This window comes from Ipomoea nil, unplaced genomic scaffold, assembly GCF_001879475.1.
Source record: "Ipomoea nil cultivar Tokyo-kokei standard unplaced genomic scaffold, Asagao_1.1 scaffold2921, whole genome shotgun sequence".
In the NCBI taxonomy this organism is placed as follows: domain Eukaryota; kingdom Viridiplantae; phylum Streptophyta; class Magnoliopsida; order Solanales; family Convolvulaceae; genus Ipomoea; species Ipomoea nil.
Genome location: NW_017619349.1, coordinates 1,813,494 through 1,826,105, shown reverse-complemented (window position 1 = coordinate 1,826,105; position 12,612 = coordinate 1,813,494). Strand labels below are relative to the sequence as shown.

The window sequence follows — 12,612 nt, the reverse complement described above, 5'->3', positions numbered from 1 at the left end:
TTTGTTTTCCTTTAATTATTTTAATCAACCATCCACGATAATCATTAGGATTAGCTTCACAAAAATAGAATAGTAGCTAGTGCTTAATACGCCCCACTTCCCTATGGATCGATAACTCGATACTTCAAGTAATTATTTGTTTGAAAAATATACTGCAACCAATTAAGCCCCTATGCTCTCATCAACAAAGAAAATCTTGATTATTCATTCCTTCATGTCTTTGGTTGCCTATGTTTTCCTTATCTTCATCCCTACAACAAGCACAAAATGGAGTTTCGACTTGCCACATCTGTATTTCTTGGTTAATTACTAGACTCGTTTCGAGGATATCATTATTTGAATCTCAATAATGGTGGAAAGATTTTTATCGTACGTCATGTTTGATTTAATGAGAATGTTTTCCTTTTGCAGCAAATACTTCTCTACAGGTTACGTTCCTATTCATGTTCGAGATGCATATATTACCATGGGTTATTATCAGCGCGAGCGCCCTAAGTCGATCACACTTTCAGCAAAAAGGAACGGTTGTGTCGCCCCCATCTCATGGTCGTGCATTGTTACCTAGCTAGATAGAAAGGGACATGGTCGTGACACCCCCTAGACAGAGCCATGTTAGCACTACCCCACCCCCTAGCGGAATCCACACCCAAGCATCGTCAAGTTGTTCCTTCCTAACCCCCATCGCACCAAAAACCAACTCCGACTCAACAAACACATCATAGTATTTCATCACATGACTCGTTGCTTTACAGGTAACAAAGCATTGATTAGATGTCTAGAAGATTTTGAGCCCACCTGCAACTATACTCTCAAACCATGAAGAGTTCTAAATGGCAAACAACGATGGACCAAACGTTCAATGTCCTACTGCACAACAACATAGAAACTAGTTCCACCCGACCGGGATATGAATGTTATAGGATGCAGGTGGGTGTTCTGAGTCAAAAGAAAGATTGATGGATCAATTGACCATTACAAGGCTCAACGACTTGTTGCCAAAAGGTTCAATCCAGTTGAATGAGAAGATTATTGCAACACTTTCAGTCCAGTGGTCAAACCAACTATATATAGTAAGACTTCCCTTATCTCATACCATAACCAAAAACTAGTTATTCTGCCAACTTGATGTTCACAGAAATGGCCCCCTAAGTAAACATTTTTATTAAGCAACTATCATGGTACAGAGACAAAGATTTTCCTAATCATGTTTGCACACTATAGAAATCACGTTATGGCTTGAAACAAGCATGTTGTGCAGTGCGTGGTTCAAATGTCTTCATGATTGGTTGAACTTCAAATGTCTTCATGATTGCTTACTTTCAACCAGCTTCAAGGGCCTCAAGGCTTCAAAAACTGATGTGCATGTCTTTGTTTATCTATTACACTACTAACCCTGATATGTATTTTTGGTTAATGGTGATGATATACTAATAAGTGAAAAATAAAGGTCTCTTAACTCCTATTACAAACAGGTTAGTTTATGTCCACTAATTTTATCAAGTTTAGGATTTTCACTCAATTTTCATATATTATTATTTACTTTTACTCGTTCTAGCTAGCATTATCTCTTTGCATCCCTATACATACATCTCTTCTTGTACGAACATGATTGATCAATAATAAAAATTATCTATAGAAATTCTTATTCTCATCCTATATACAAAAATGAAATTAATTAATATCGGATTAAGGAAGTGGATATTTACTAACGTTTCCTTAAAAACAACCAAATTTCTTAAAAATAAAAAATAAAAAAATAAAAAATAAAAAAAGAATTTCAAATATTAAGCTATCATTGATCATTCTGATCATCATCTCAACCACCATGTGCATCGATCTCGACGATCAGAGCAGAAATCGAAGACGATAACCTCTTGATGAAGATCTTCTCCGAAAAGCCGAGCTGCTGGCTTGACGTGAGTTCTGCAGAGCGGACATGAATTCCGGCCAGTGCCCACCCACCTATCCAAACAAGCCCTGTGGAAAATATGGTTACACTTCAACTCTCTAACCTCTTCTCCTTCCTCTATCTTGCACAGACAAACTGCACATTCTACTGCGCCATCCGATTCGCCCTCGAAAACCCTTACTCCCACCTCGGTGGCAGCATTTTCCGGCGACATTATTCCGGTGACGATGTTGAATTTGTAGGGAACTTGGCATACAGATTGCAAGAGGAGGCAATCCCAAGCCCATTTTAGCTGTGCTGCTACTGAAACAACACAGTTTAGGAGCCTTGACTGCGGAAACATTTGGAGCAGTTTCTTGAAAATATATGTGCAGATTATTACGAGGAAGACGAAGATGAAAGCATGGGGATAATGGGGAGATTTTCTCATTTTTGTTTTGCTTTCACTTAGTCTCCTTCGTTCTCTGATCTGATCTCTCGGGTGTTAGAAGCTGTGAAGTAGTATTGTTCTTGTTTAGTCTTCTGGTGTAGTGGAGGCTTTATAAATAATTAAGTAGGTTCACTAATTAAATATATTTTTATTATTAGGCATATGTTCAATAGTAAACACATGGCCGGGCAGCCAAGAACCTGCCAAGAAATGCAAATACAATATATATGTTGTGAATTTAATAATAATAACAATGTATATTTTTTTTGAATGCTACTAACTCTATTAGAGCTAATAACGCCTCCACTGAAGCTCGAACTCACAACCTTCCACATGGAAGTCCAACCCGGGTACCATTGGACCACATAGTCCTAGTAATAATAACAATGTATATAATATGTAAGAACAGCAGAATGAACAGAAGAAGAGAGATGGACTTTGTATATATTCATTCGTGTATTTCACTGGGAGAATGAGTACGACATTTATAGGATTGAAGGGAGATTAAATAAATATATCTTTTACAAGATAGGGACAGATATCCAAGCTAGGCAAAGTAGCGTGTCATTTGCTTTGAGTATCCAACATTGTAAGAAGACATGTGTTCAATTCCTAGCTTCTACTTCTACTTGTGAACTAGTAGTTAACCTTTTGGAATCTGTAGTCTAGCTGCTTGAGGTCTCCTTCTCCAACATCATCTTTAACGGGGACATTCACTTTTTTTTTTTTTTTTTTTTTTTTTTTTTGAAGGCTACTGACTCTATTACATTGTAGGATATATATTTGATGTATTTTGAATATAGAGCATAGCAATTCTGATCGATATATGATGTGTCTTTGCTTATCTATGATTTATTTATTGATTTATAATGATGATAGACTAATAATAATGGACATCAACACCAAGGATCTTGTAGTCCATTAGTATCACGTTTTTCCTTTATATAGGAAGTATTGGGTTGAAGCCCTGTTATAGGCAATTATTTATGTTCTATTACAAACAGGTTAGCTGATATCCTCAAAATAAGATATATATGGGACCACTGAGCTCCTTTAATGATAAGGAAAATAAGATATATATGGAACAAACTGAGCTCCTTTAATGATAAGGGAAATAAGATATATAACCACTGAGCTCCTTTAATGATAAGGGAAATAAGATAGAAAATAATATTTATTCTGGTCAGCAGAAAAATATCTAATTTGAAGGAAAATATTTTCCTAATTTTTAATCGGAAGACATTTTCTTAATTCTTTATTTTCATCTTTCTTCTCTCTTTTTAAATTTTTTAAGTTAATTTCAAGATTATTATTATTACCAACACCACAACCACTATAAGTACCACAACCATAGAAATGAACACGATGGGTCGGCTCGATAAAACCAAAACCGATAGGGTTATGGCCCGAATGGGCTAGCCCGATAAAAAACATTAGCCTGATGAGCCCGAAATTGATAAGTCCGATGGCCCGGTAAGACTAACCCAATAACCCGAACTATTGTAAAATATTCTTTATTATAGAAGCGATATATGTGAAACCTAACATATACATGAAATTTATATGTGAGTTCATCTTTAGTATTTTTTTTATTACATTTTTAAATAAAATTTTAATAAATATATTATTACAATATAAATTATTTTTATAATAATAAATAATGAAAATTTAAAAACATGTTGTAAATATTATATTATAGTGTAACTGTGTAGGTATATTAATTATTTTTAGTTAGAATTTAGAAACGCCGATTTAGATTAATTGAATTATGTATAAGTCTATATTTATTAGTGTATATGTCCTAGTTTGAAATATACTTATAATTTATTTAACATTCATATAATTTATATGTAATTTTTTTTTTACTTTATAATTATAATATTATTAAGTTATGAAGTTGCATTCAAAAAAAAAAAAAAAAAAAAAGTTATGAAGTTTATAAAATGTATAGTTTGTAACTTTACTTAATTTATATAAATAAATAAAATTTACATTAGTTATATATATAATTATATTAATATTACTATAAAATTACAATAAAACGTGTTAATTAATATATGTAAAAATTAATAATCATAATATGACTAAGTTATATATGTGTATGTGTGCGCGCGCGTGCTTGCGTTAAAGTCACCACCACTCCTTAGGTGAGAACTCCAAACTACAATATAAATGCTCCAAGCACACAATCTACCCTGGAGTGGAGTAGATTGTGTACATTCATGTTGGTTTTCAAGTTCTCACCATTGGGGTGATTCTCATTTGATCATTAATGTGTGTGTGCGTGTGTGTTATAATTATATAATTATATAATGTTAGTGAATGATTTAAATAAATATATTGTTATACAAAAAAAAAAAAAAAAAAAAAAAAAAAAAAAAAAAAAAAAAAAAACCTAAAACTAAGAGTTCATTTCTTACTATTAACATTATTTTTAAATTCTAATGCAAAATTACAAACACATTTAAACTAATAAATATTTAAATAAACTTACGATGGAGGTATAACTAGGGCTGGCGGGTTATATAGGTGTCCCATGTGTTACATATGCCATGGTAGAGGCTAAACGGGACAGCCCATTTGGATCGGATCGGAGAAATATACAACCCAACATGCCTAAACATAGGCTAAATGGGCTCAACTTGGCAAATTGGACTTGTTTTTATAGTTCTAAATATGGATACTCACTTTCAATTTTCAATTTTAGTTCAGATAGTTCAGTCTGCCTGATTATCCCGACAACCCGAAGTTTAGGGTTAGGGCCAAACCGAACTCGAAAATAAAATAATAAAATAACGGACTAGCCCGATAGGGCGGGCGCGACTGACATCCCTACACAACCATCATCACCACCATCACCACCGCCACTACCACCAACATCACCACCACCACCACCACCACCACAACCTCCATCATCTCCACTACCACCACACCACTACCACCATAATACCACCACCATTACCACATATTATTATTATTATTATTATTATTATTATTATTATTATTATTATTATAACAAATAATATGTTTATTTTCAAAAAAATGAACCAAACAGAAAAAATGCAATTCTTACCTTTTTGTCAAACAGAATAAGATAGTTTTAATTTCTAACATTCAATCAAACACCAGAAAATTAAAATATTTTATAAAAAATGAGTCGAATTCTGAAAATAATTTTTATAAAAATATTTTCCAAGTTTCTAAAGTGCACTTAATTTATTTTAATATAAAAATTATTAGAACATGATTTTTTATTTTCAATCATATCTCTCTGCAATAATAATCATATTTACTATAACTTTTATCACAAGTTGAAAATACTCAATTTAATTATATCGAAATTAATCAATTTTACTTTATATTAATTAACTTTAATATTTAAAAATTATATTAATTATTTATTTAGTTTAATTTTCATATAGGGCATTAGTTTAATTGCGGGATGAGTATAATAACTGGTAAATAAATATATAAAGGAAACATATTGACTTGATCGACTGCAATTGAATAGAATTAATTTACAAATAAAAAAAAAAAATTACTCTATATCATCCAATGATATGGAAGTGGCATATATATTTACCAACTTTCACTCAAAAAATATCATTAGATTTTAAATATTTCAATCATCGTAACCATGTGCATCGATCTTGACGGCCAGAGAAGAAATCGAACACAATAACCTCTTGATAACGATCGTCGAAAAGTCGCCGGCCGGCTGACTTGACTTGGGTCCGGCAGAGCGGACATGAATTCCGGCCAGTAGCGAGCCATCTATCCAAGCAATCCCGGTGGAAAATATGGTTACACCTCAAGTATCTAACTTCTTCTCCTTCCTCTATCTTGCACAAACAAACCGCGCATTCTACAGCTTCCGATTCGCCCTCGAAAACCCGAGCTCCGAGCTCCGAGGCATCGTGCTCCGGCCACATTCCGGTGCCGTCGACGACGTTGAATTTGTAAGGCGGCGGCTGGCAGAATGATTGGATAAAGAGACAATCCCAACCCCATTTTAGCTGCGCCGCTGCCCAAACAACGTAGTTTAGTATAGCAGACTGCGGAAACATTCTGAGCATTTTCTTGAAAATATAAGTGCAGATTGCTATGAGAATGATGAAGATGAAAGCATGTGAAGCGTTTCTCATTCTCATCTCTTAGTTGTTGTTTTTCTTTCGCTTCACTGTACTTAGTCTCTGGAGAGGCTTGATTGGCTTGTACTCTATATATACACACACATATATATATACATGTGTAATAATTTATATTAATAAAATTTTAGTAGTATACATGTGTTCAAAATGAGGAATACAATAATGGCTGCCGAGCCAACCGTACCGGAATGGTGCGTAAATTTATTTTATTTAATTTATCAGGTTTGAAAGTTACAATTTTTTAACCTTAAAAATGCAAATAGCTGAAGAAATTAAAAATATAAAAGCATACTATATATTACTATTATTAGACCACCAAATCCAGCATGCATGCGTGCCCGGTGCCTCAATGCAAAATTTCTTTAATTTTGTCGCATGCGTGCACGTAGGTCAATGAAAGTGTTCGGCTCTGATAATGGCGTCTCAAGAAATGACCAAGAAAGTGCGAGTTGAAGCTAGTAGTAGTAGATGTTTGTTGAATAAAGAGTTTAGGAAATATGTTTTTCTATAAAATACCCCGTGCACGTTTTTATTTATTAAATTCAGCATCATTCAGTGACTATAAACAAAAAAAGTTAAATAAAAGTGCGTTTCCGTTCAGCTTGAAATCAACGACGATTGGCAGGTTGTCGCCGAAGTTAATGGTGAGGCCCTGAGAGGAGAAAAAAATTTACGACGTAGAAGAGGAGAAACGGAGAAGGAGAAAATGACTAAATTGCCCTCAAGATTTTATCCATTCGAATTATTCGGCCACTTTCGCCGACAATTTGGTTGGATGGACTGAAATTTAGAAAAATTGAATAGTTATGGTACTAAATTGACAGCTTTGAACTTGTGTACTAAAATTAACGACATCGCAATAGTCATAGGACCAAAAGTAAAATTAACACTTAATATTATATTTAAGTCAAGTTGGTTAGACTATTAGACTTGATAACCCCTAGGTTCTAAGTTCGACTCCCAATGTAAAAAAGAGATACTAAATTCATTTATACAGTTAAGGAATCTCCAACTACAAACTTCTTTACCCTAGCATCTTCTTAGGTAAGGAATTTCCAATGACAAATTTCGATTCCACCGTTAGTTAGTTGCCACCATTGTTATGGTGCTAGTTTGGACTTTGGTGGGATTCATTCTTACAAATCGATTTTAAAGAAAGTGTCTTTAAATTCACACCGTCTTAATTAACCATCCATTTTTTTTTTTTGTTGGAGAAAGTTTTATTTTCAAATAATTGTGAAAAATAAAATTCCCAAAACCAAAAGTTAGAAAAATATTTTGCAACTTTGCTTGTGTTTGAACATGCACGTAAGTGATTGTGGTGAATATGGACGAATAACAGATAAATTAATTAATACCCAATTATGGAAGTAAAATATATATATATGTACCAACTTTAATTTTCCTTAAAATACAAATTAAACAATCAAAGAATTTTGATATGTTAAGCAATGATTGATCATTCTGATCATCATCTTAACCACCATGAGCATCTATCTCGACGACGAGAGCAGAAATCGAAGACGATAACCTCTTGATGAAGATCTTCTCCGAAAAGCCGAGCAGCTGGCTTGACGTGAGTTCGGCAGAGCGGACATGAATTCCGGCCAGTGCCCACCCACCTATCCAAACAAGCCCTGTGGAAAATATGCTTACACTTCAAATCTCTAACCTCTTCTCCTTCCTCTATCTTGCACAGACAAACTGCACATTCTACTGCGCCATCCGATTCGCCCTCGAAAACCCTCACTCCCACCTCGGAGGCAGCATTTTCCGGCGACATTATTCCGGTGACGGCGTTGAATTTGTAGGGATCTTGGCATAAAGATTGCAAGAGGAGGCAATCCGAAGCCCATTTTAGCTGTGCTGCTACAGAAACAACACAGTTTAGGACCCTTGACTGCGGAAACATTTGGAGCAGTTTCTTGAATATGAACGTGCAGATTACTACGAGGAAGACGAAGATGAAAGCGTGGGGATAATGGGGAGCTTTTCTCATTTTCTTTTGCTTTCACTTAGTTTTCCTCGTTCTCAGATCTCTCTGGTGTTAGAAGCTGTGAAGTATTGTTCTGAGAGAGTTGGCTGGCTTGTTTAGTCTTGTGCTGTAGTGGAGGCTTTATATATAAGTAGGTGCACTAATTAAATATATTTTTATAAACACATGGATGGGCAGCCAAGAACCTGCCAAGAAAGTGCAAATACAGTATATATTTGACTTGGTGACTATAATTAAGATATAATCGACGACAGTATATTTTTATTAGGGCCGGCATATGTTCCATGCATGCACCTATTTAGTTATTTATTAAATGCAGCACCTCTTGTTGACTATAATTTAGAAAGTTAATTACTTGGAACTTTTCCATCCTTTCTCCCAAAAAGATTGAATTCTCAACCAATCATTATGCCATGGAACCGTATTCATCATTACACCGTTTTTTTTTTTTATTTCTTAATTAATTGCGTGACTTTTCTTCTTCATTTTTACATTTCGCGGTTTCACTTTAATTTGAGGTAAACAATGATTTCGGATATTCATAAATTATGAATTCATGCCTGCACATTCACTTTGGAACCATGCCTATACATTCCCGTGCGAAATCACGGACATTCATAAATTATGAATCCATGCCTGCACATTCACTTTGGAACCATGCCTACACATTCACTTTGGAGCCATGATATTATGAATTTTCTGTTATAAGATTATGAATTTTCTGTTATAAGATTATGAATTTTCAGTTATGAGATTATGAATTTTCTGTTATGAGATTATGAATTTTCTGTTATGAAATTATGAATTTTCTGTTATGAGATTATGAATCTACATTACATTCATAATCTCATAACAGAAAATTCATAATTTAATAAATATTTTACTTTTATGCGATTATGAATTTTCTGTTATGAGATTATGAATTTACATTACATTCATAATCTCATAACAGAAAATTCATAATTTGATCAAACGCGCGCCGTTAACTCCACATCCGCGAATTTTTATTTTTATTTTGCGTAAAAATGACGTCGTTTGGACTTGTGTTCACCATTCATGGTGAACACGTTTCCAGGGCATAATTTGCGATTCTCAACTCCAAGGGCCTGACATCTCGATATGACAGAGCATTTAGAAAGATTAAATCACCGTGACTCAGCAGACAAAGTCAAATATCAATGCACACATGTCCATTTTGAACATAATCCCCACATTGTCATTGTCAAAGGTTCAAACTTTGGTAAGGAAATATATATATATATATATATATATATATATATATATATATATATATATATATATATATATATAAGAATGAATCGCAGCCATCCACGTGTCCAGATTAATGAATCAGGTATAATTTTAAAAAACAATCGCGGTAACATTTTCATAAATAACTTAAACTTTGGTGTTTTACATTATTATTATTATTATTGAAGAAGAAGAAGGAGGAGGAGGAGGAGGAGGAGAAATATATAAGAAAATATATGGTGGACGCATGTGCATGATAACAATAGTAAAAATGATAACGAAAGTTATAACAGTAGGATATGTTTGTCCAAAATATTGTATAGTACAACTCTTATAGCGTAATGTAACGAAAAAATGGACATAAATAAAATGTGTAACATTCATTCACACTTATTAGTTTTTAGATTATTTATATCATAAATAGTGTACTGTGTAGAAAATTAATATTAGATAATTTGTAGGAAATGAAATGTAATTACATAGAAAAATTGAAAAATAAGATGTTCAGCTTAGAATATCTCTCCCTATAAAACATGTGGACACATTCACCCTCCATCTTGATATATATATATATATATATATATATATATATATATATATATATATATATATATATATATATTTATTTATTTATTTATTTATTTATTAAAGTAAATAATTATAAAAAAATTTCACGAATTTTATGTCACTAATCTAATAAATATTTAAATAAATAAAAAATAATTAATGTATAAGTAAGTAAATAAATAAATAACAGTTTATATATGCACAAAATTACATCTTAAATATATATTAAAACAAAATTAAAAGAATATATAATCCACAGGCCCATTACAAAAAAAAAATCAGGCCCATAAAGGCAAAAACAATATTCTGCCTCATGTAATTAACAAAGCCCAACCCACAACAGTTATGCCATAGACCCAGATCTACATTGCAATGTGGACTCGGGTCAAAATACACAATCTATATATTAAATGTTGACAGTTTACATTAAATATTTACAATTTAAATTATGAACATTCAGTATATAAATTCTGTAGTTTTTTATCAGGGTTTACCTTACAAGGTGGATCCACCAAATAGTTTGCCCTTAACTCTAAGTCTCTAATCATCTATCATCTATATCTATATTTAAGGAGACAAATCCCTTCAGATTCTCTGTTCATACTTCTCGCATCTTGTGCGTTTCTCCTATGTAAAAATTGCCAATAGCAGCAAGAGTCGTAAACAATGATTAGGTTTTTGTGAAGAATGCACACAGTCACTCACACACATTAAAGTTAATAGTTATAGAAATTATTCATGAATTTTATGTCACTAATCTAAATAAATACTTAAATAAAGAAAACATAATTAATGTATAAGTAAATAAATAAATAACATGTTGGTCCCAAAGATGGTAAAAGTCTATAAGAAAAGGGAATGGAGGAGGAGGGTTGAATAGACTTTTTCAAAAATTTAACTTAAAACCGTTTTGAATAAACAAAGCTTATCAACCAGCTCGAAACTAGTTAATATAAACAGCAAAAGTCTAAGGCCCTGTTTAGTAAAAAATTGGCCTATAGGTCAATTTTGACTTATTTGACCACTATTAATTGTTTGATTTAGTTAAAATATCAATATAAATATTTGTTTAATTAGCTTTTTGCAACTCCAAAAGGCTAAAATTAAAAAAGCTACTCCTAGCAACTTTTTCAATTAGCTTTTTGAAAAAAAAAATTATACCAAACAGCTATCAGCTAACAGCTAATTTACCAAACACTTTTCTACAATCAGCTAATGTTATCAACTATTTATACCCTCTAATTAACACAATCAGCTAACAGCAAACAGCTGTCAACTAACGGTCATTTTACCAAAAAGGGCCTAAATATAATTGTAGCGCTGGTTTTGGTTTTAAAAGCTAGCTGAAAAATGCGTGAGTTTGTGTGTATCTCAATTCAGCTAGCTGGTTACCCCCTATTGCGGTAGCCGGTAGGTGTCCAATGTTGTCACAAAACTCCAACGCGTTGTAGCCTGTAGGTGTAGTTTTGTCTTTCTTGTGCAACAAACTTTGTCATTTCCGCATAAATGATGCAATTTTGAAAAGCGATGTGCAACACTTTTGTCTTTTCCTCATTAACCACTACATAAATAATAGAGTAAATACTCAAAATGGTCTCTCGACTATAGCTAAATTCACAAATTGGTCATCGACTTTCAATTTCAATCAATTAAGTCCTTAACTTTGCAATTTTAACACAATTTGGTCCTCTGTCTATTTGACCGTTTGTTGACTATGATTTTTGAGGATATATATGTAATTTCATAGTCCATCGTCGGGTTTTTAAAGTTCCGGTTGCATTTCCAGACCGCACTGTTACATTTGAATCTACTGCCGAAAGCAATCTACCAAATCTGGTCGCCTTTCTTCATCCTCCCTTTGGATTCAATGTAGTTGAGTTCGTACCAGAGCGAAGAAGACGACGTGTTTCCGAACTGGTGCAACGTCATCTTGGAGGCCTCCACGTGCTCCGACAAGAGCTGAAGGTTCTTCAGGAGATCGTCAATCACGGTCAACAAATGGTCAAATAGATGGAGGACCAAATCGTGTCAAAATTGCAAAGTTAAGGACTTAATTAGTTGAAATTGAAAGTCGAGGATCAATTTGTGAATTTAGCTATAGTTGAGGGACCATTTTAGGTATTTACTCTAAATAATATGTGTTTCCTTCTCCAAGGTTCTTAACTTTTTCTAACATGTGCATCATTGAATTGCATCTTTATAGTTCGCATTCCATTATTATTATTATTATTATTATTATTATTATTATTATTATTATTGAATTGCATAAATTTACAGTACGCATTCCATCATCATCATCATCATCATC

General features: G+C 33.1%; 3 protein-coding genes across 3 annotated transcripts; all 3 read right to left on the bottom strand.

Annotated features, from left to right (window-relative positions):
* Positions 1-1,789: 1,789 nt before the first annotated feature.
* On the bottom strand, positions 1,790-8,568 carry LOC109161085 (E3 ubiquitin-protein ligase RHA2B-like). Its single transcript, XM_019309416.1, has 2 exons — positions 7,960-8,568; positions 1,790-1,813 (listed from the first exon to the last, which is right to left on the bottom strand). The coding sequence occupies exon 1, from the start codon at positions 8,487-8,489 to the stop codon at positions 7,962-7,964; it is 528 nt and encodes a 175-aa protein (XP_019164961.1). The 5' UTR covers positions 8,490-8,568; the 3' UTR covers positions 1,790-1,813; positions 7,960-7,961.
* On the bottom strand, positions 1,812-2,339 carry LOC109160807. Its single transcript, XM_019309054.1, has one exon. It carries the CDS (start codon positions 2,337-2,339, stop codon positions 1,812-1,814), a length of 528 nt encoding a protein of 175 aa, XP_019164599.1.
* LOC109160806 (RING-H2 finger protein ATL1-like) lies at positions 5,966-6,490 on the bottom strand. Its single transcript, XM_019309053.1, has one exon. The coding sequence runs from the start codon at positions 6,488-6,490 to the stop codon at positions 5,966-5,968; it is 525 nt and encodes a 174-aa protein (XP_019164598.1).
* Positions 8,569-12,612: the final 4,044 nt, after the last annotated feature.

Excerpts from the sequence above, each read along its gene's own strand:
- LOC109160806 (XM_019309053.1), bottom strand. The coding sequence starts at position 6,490 with ATGAGAATGAGAAACGCTTCACATGCTTTCATCTTCATCATTCTCATA.
- LOC109160807 (XM_019309054.1), bottom strand. The coding sequence starts at position 2,339 with ATGAGAAAATCTCCCCATTATCCCCATGCTTTCATCTTCGTCTTCCTC.
- LOC109161085 (XM_019309416.1), bottom strand. The coding sequence starts at position 8,489 with ATGAGAAAAGCTCCCCATTATCCCCACGCTTTCATCTTCGTCTTCCTC.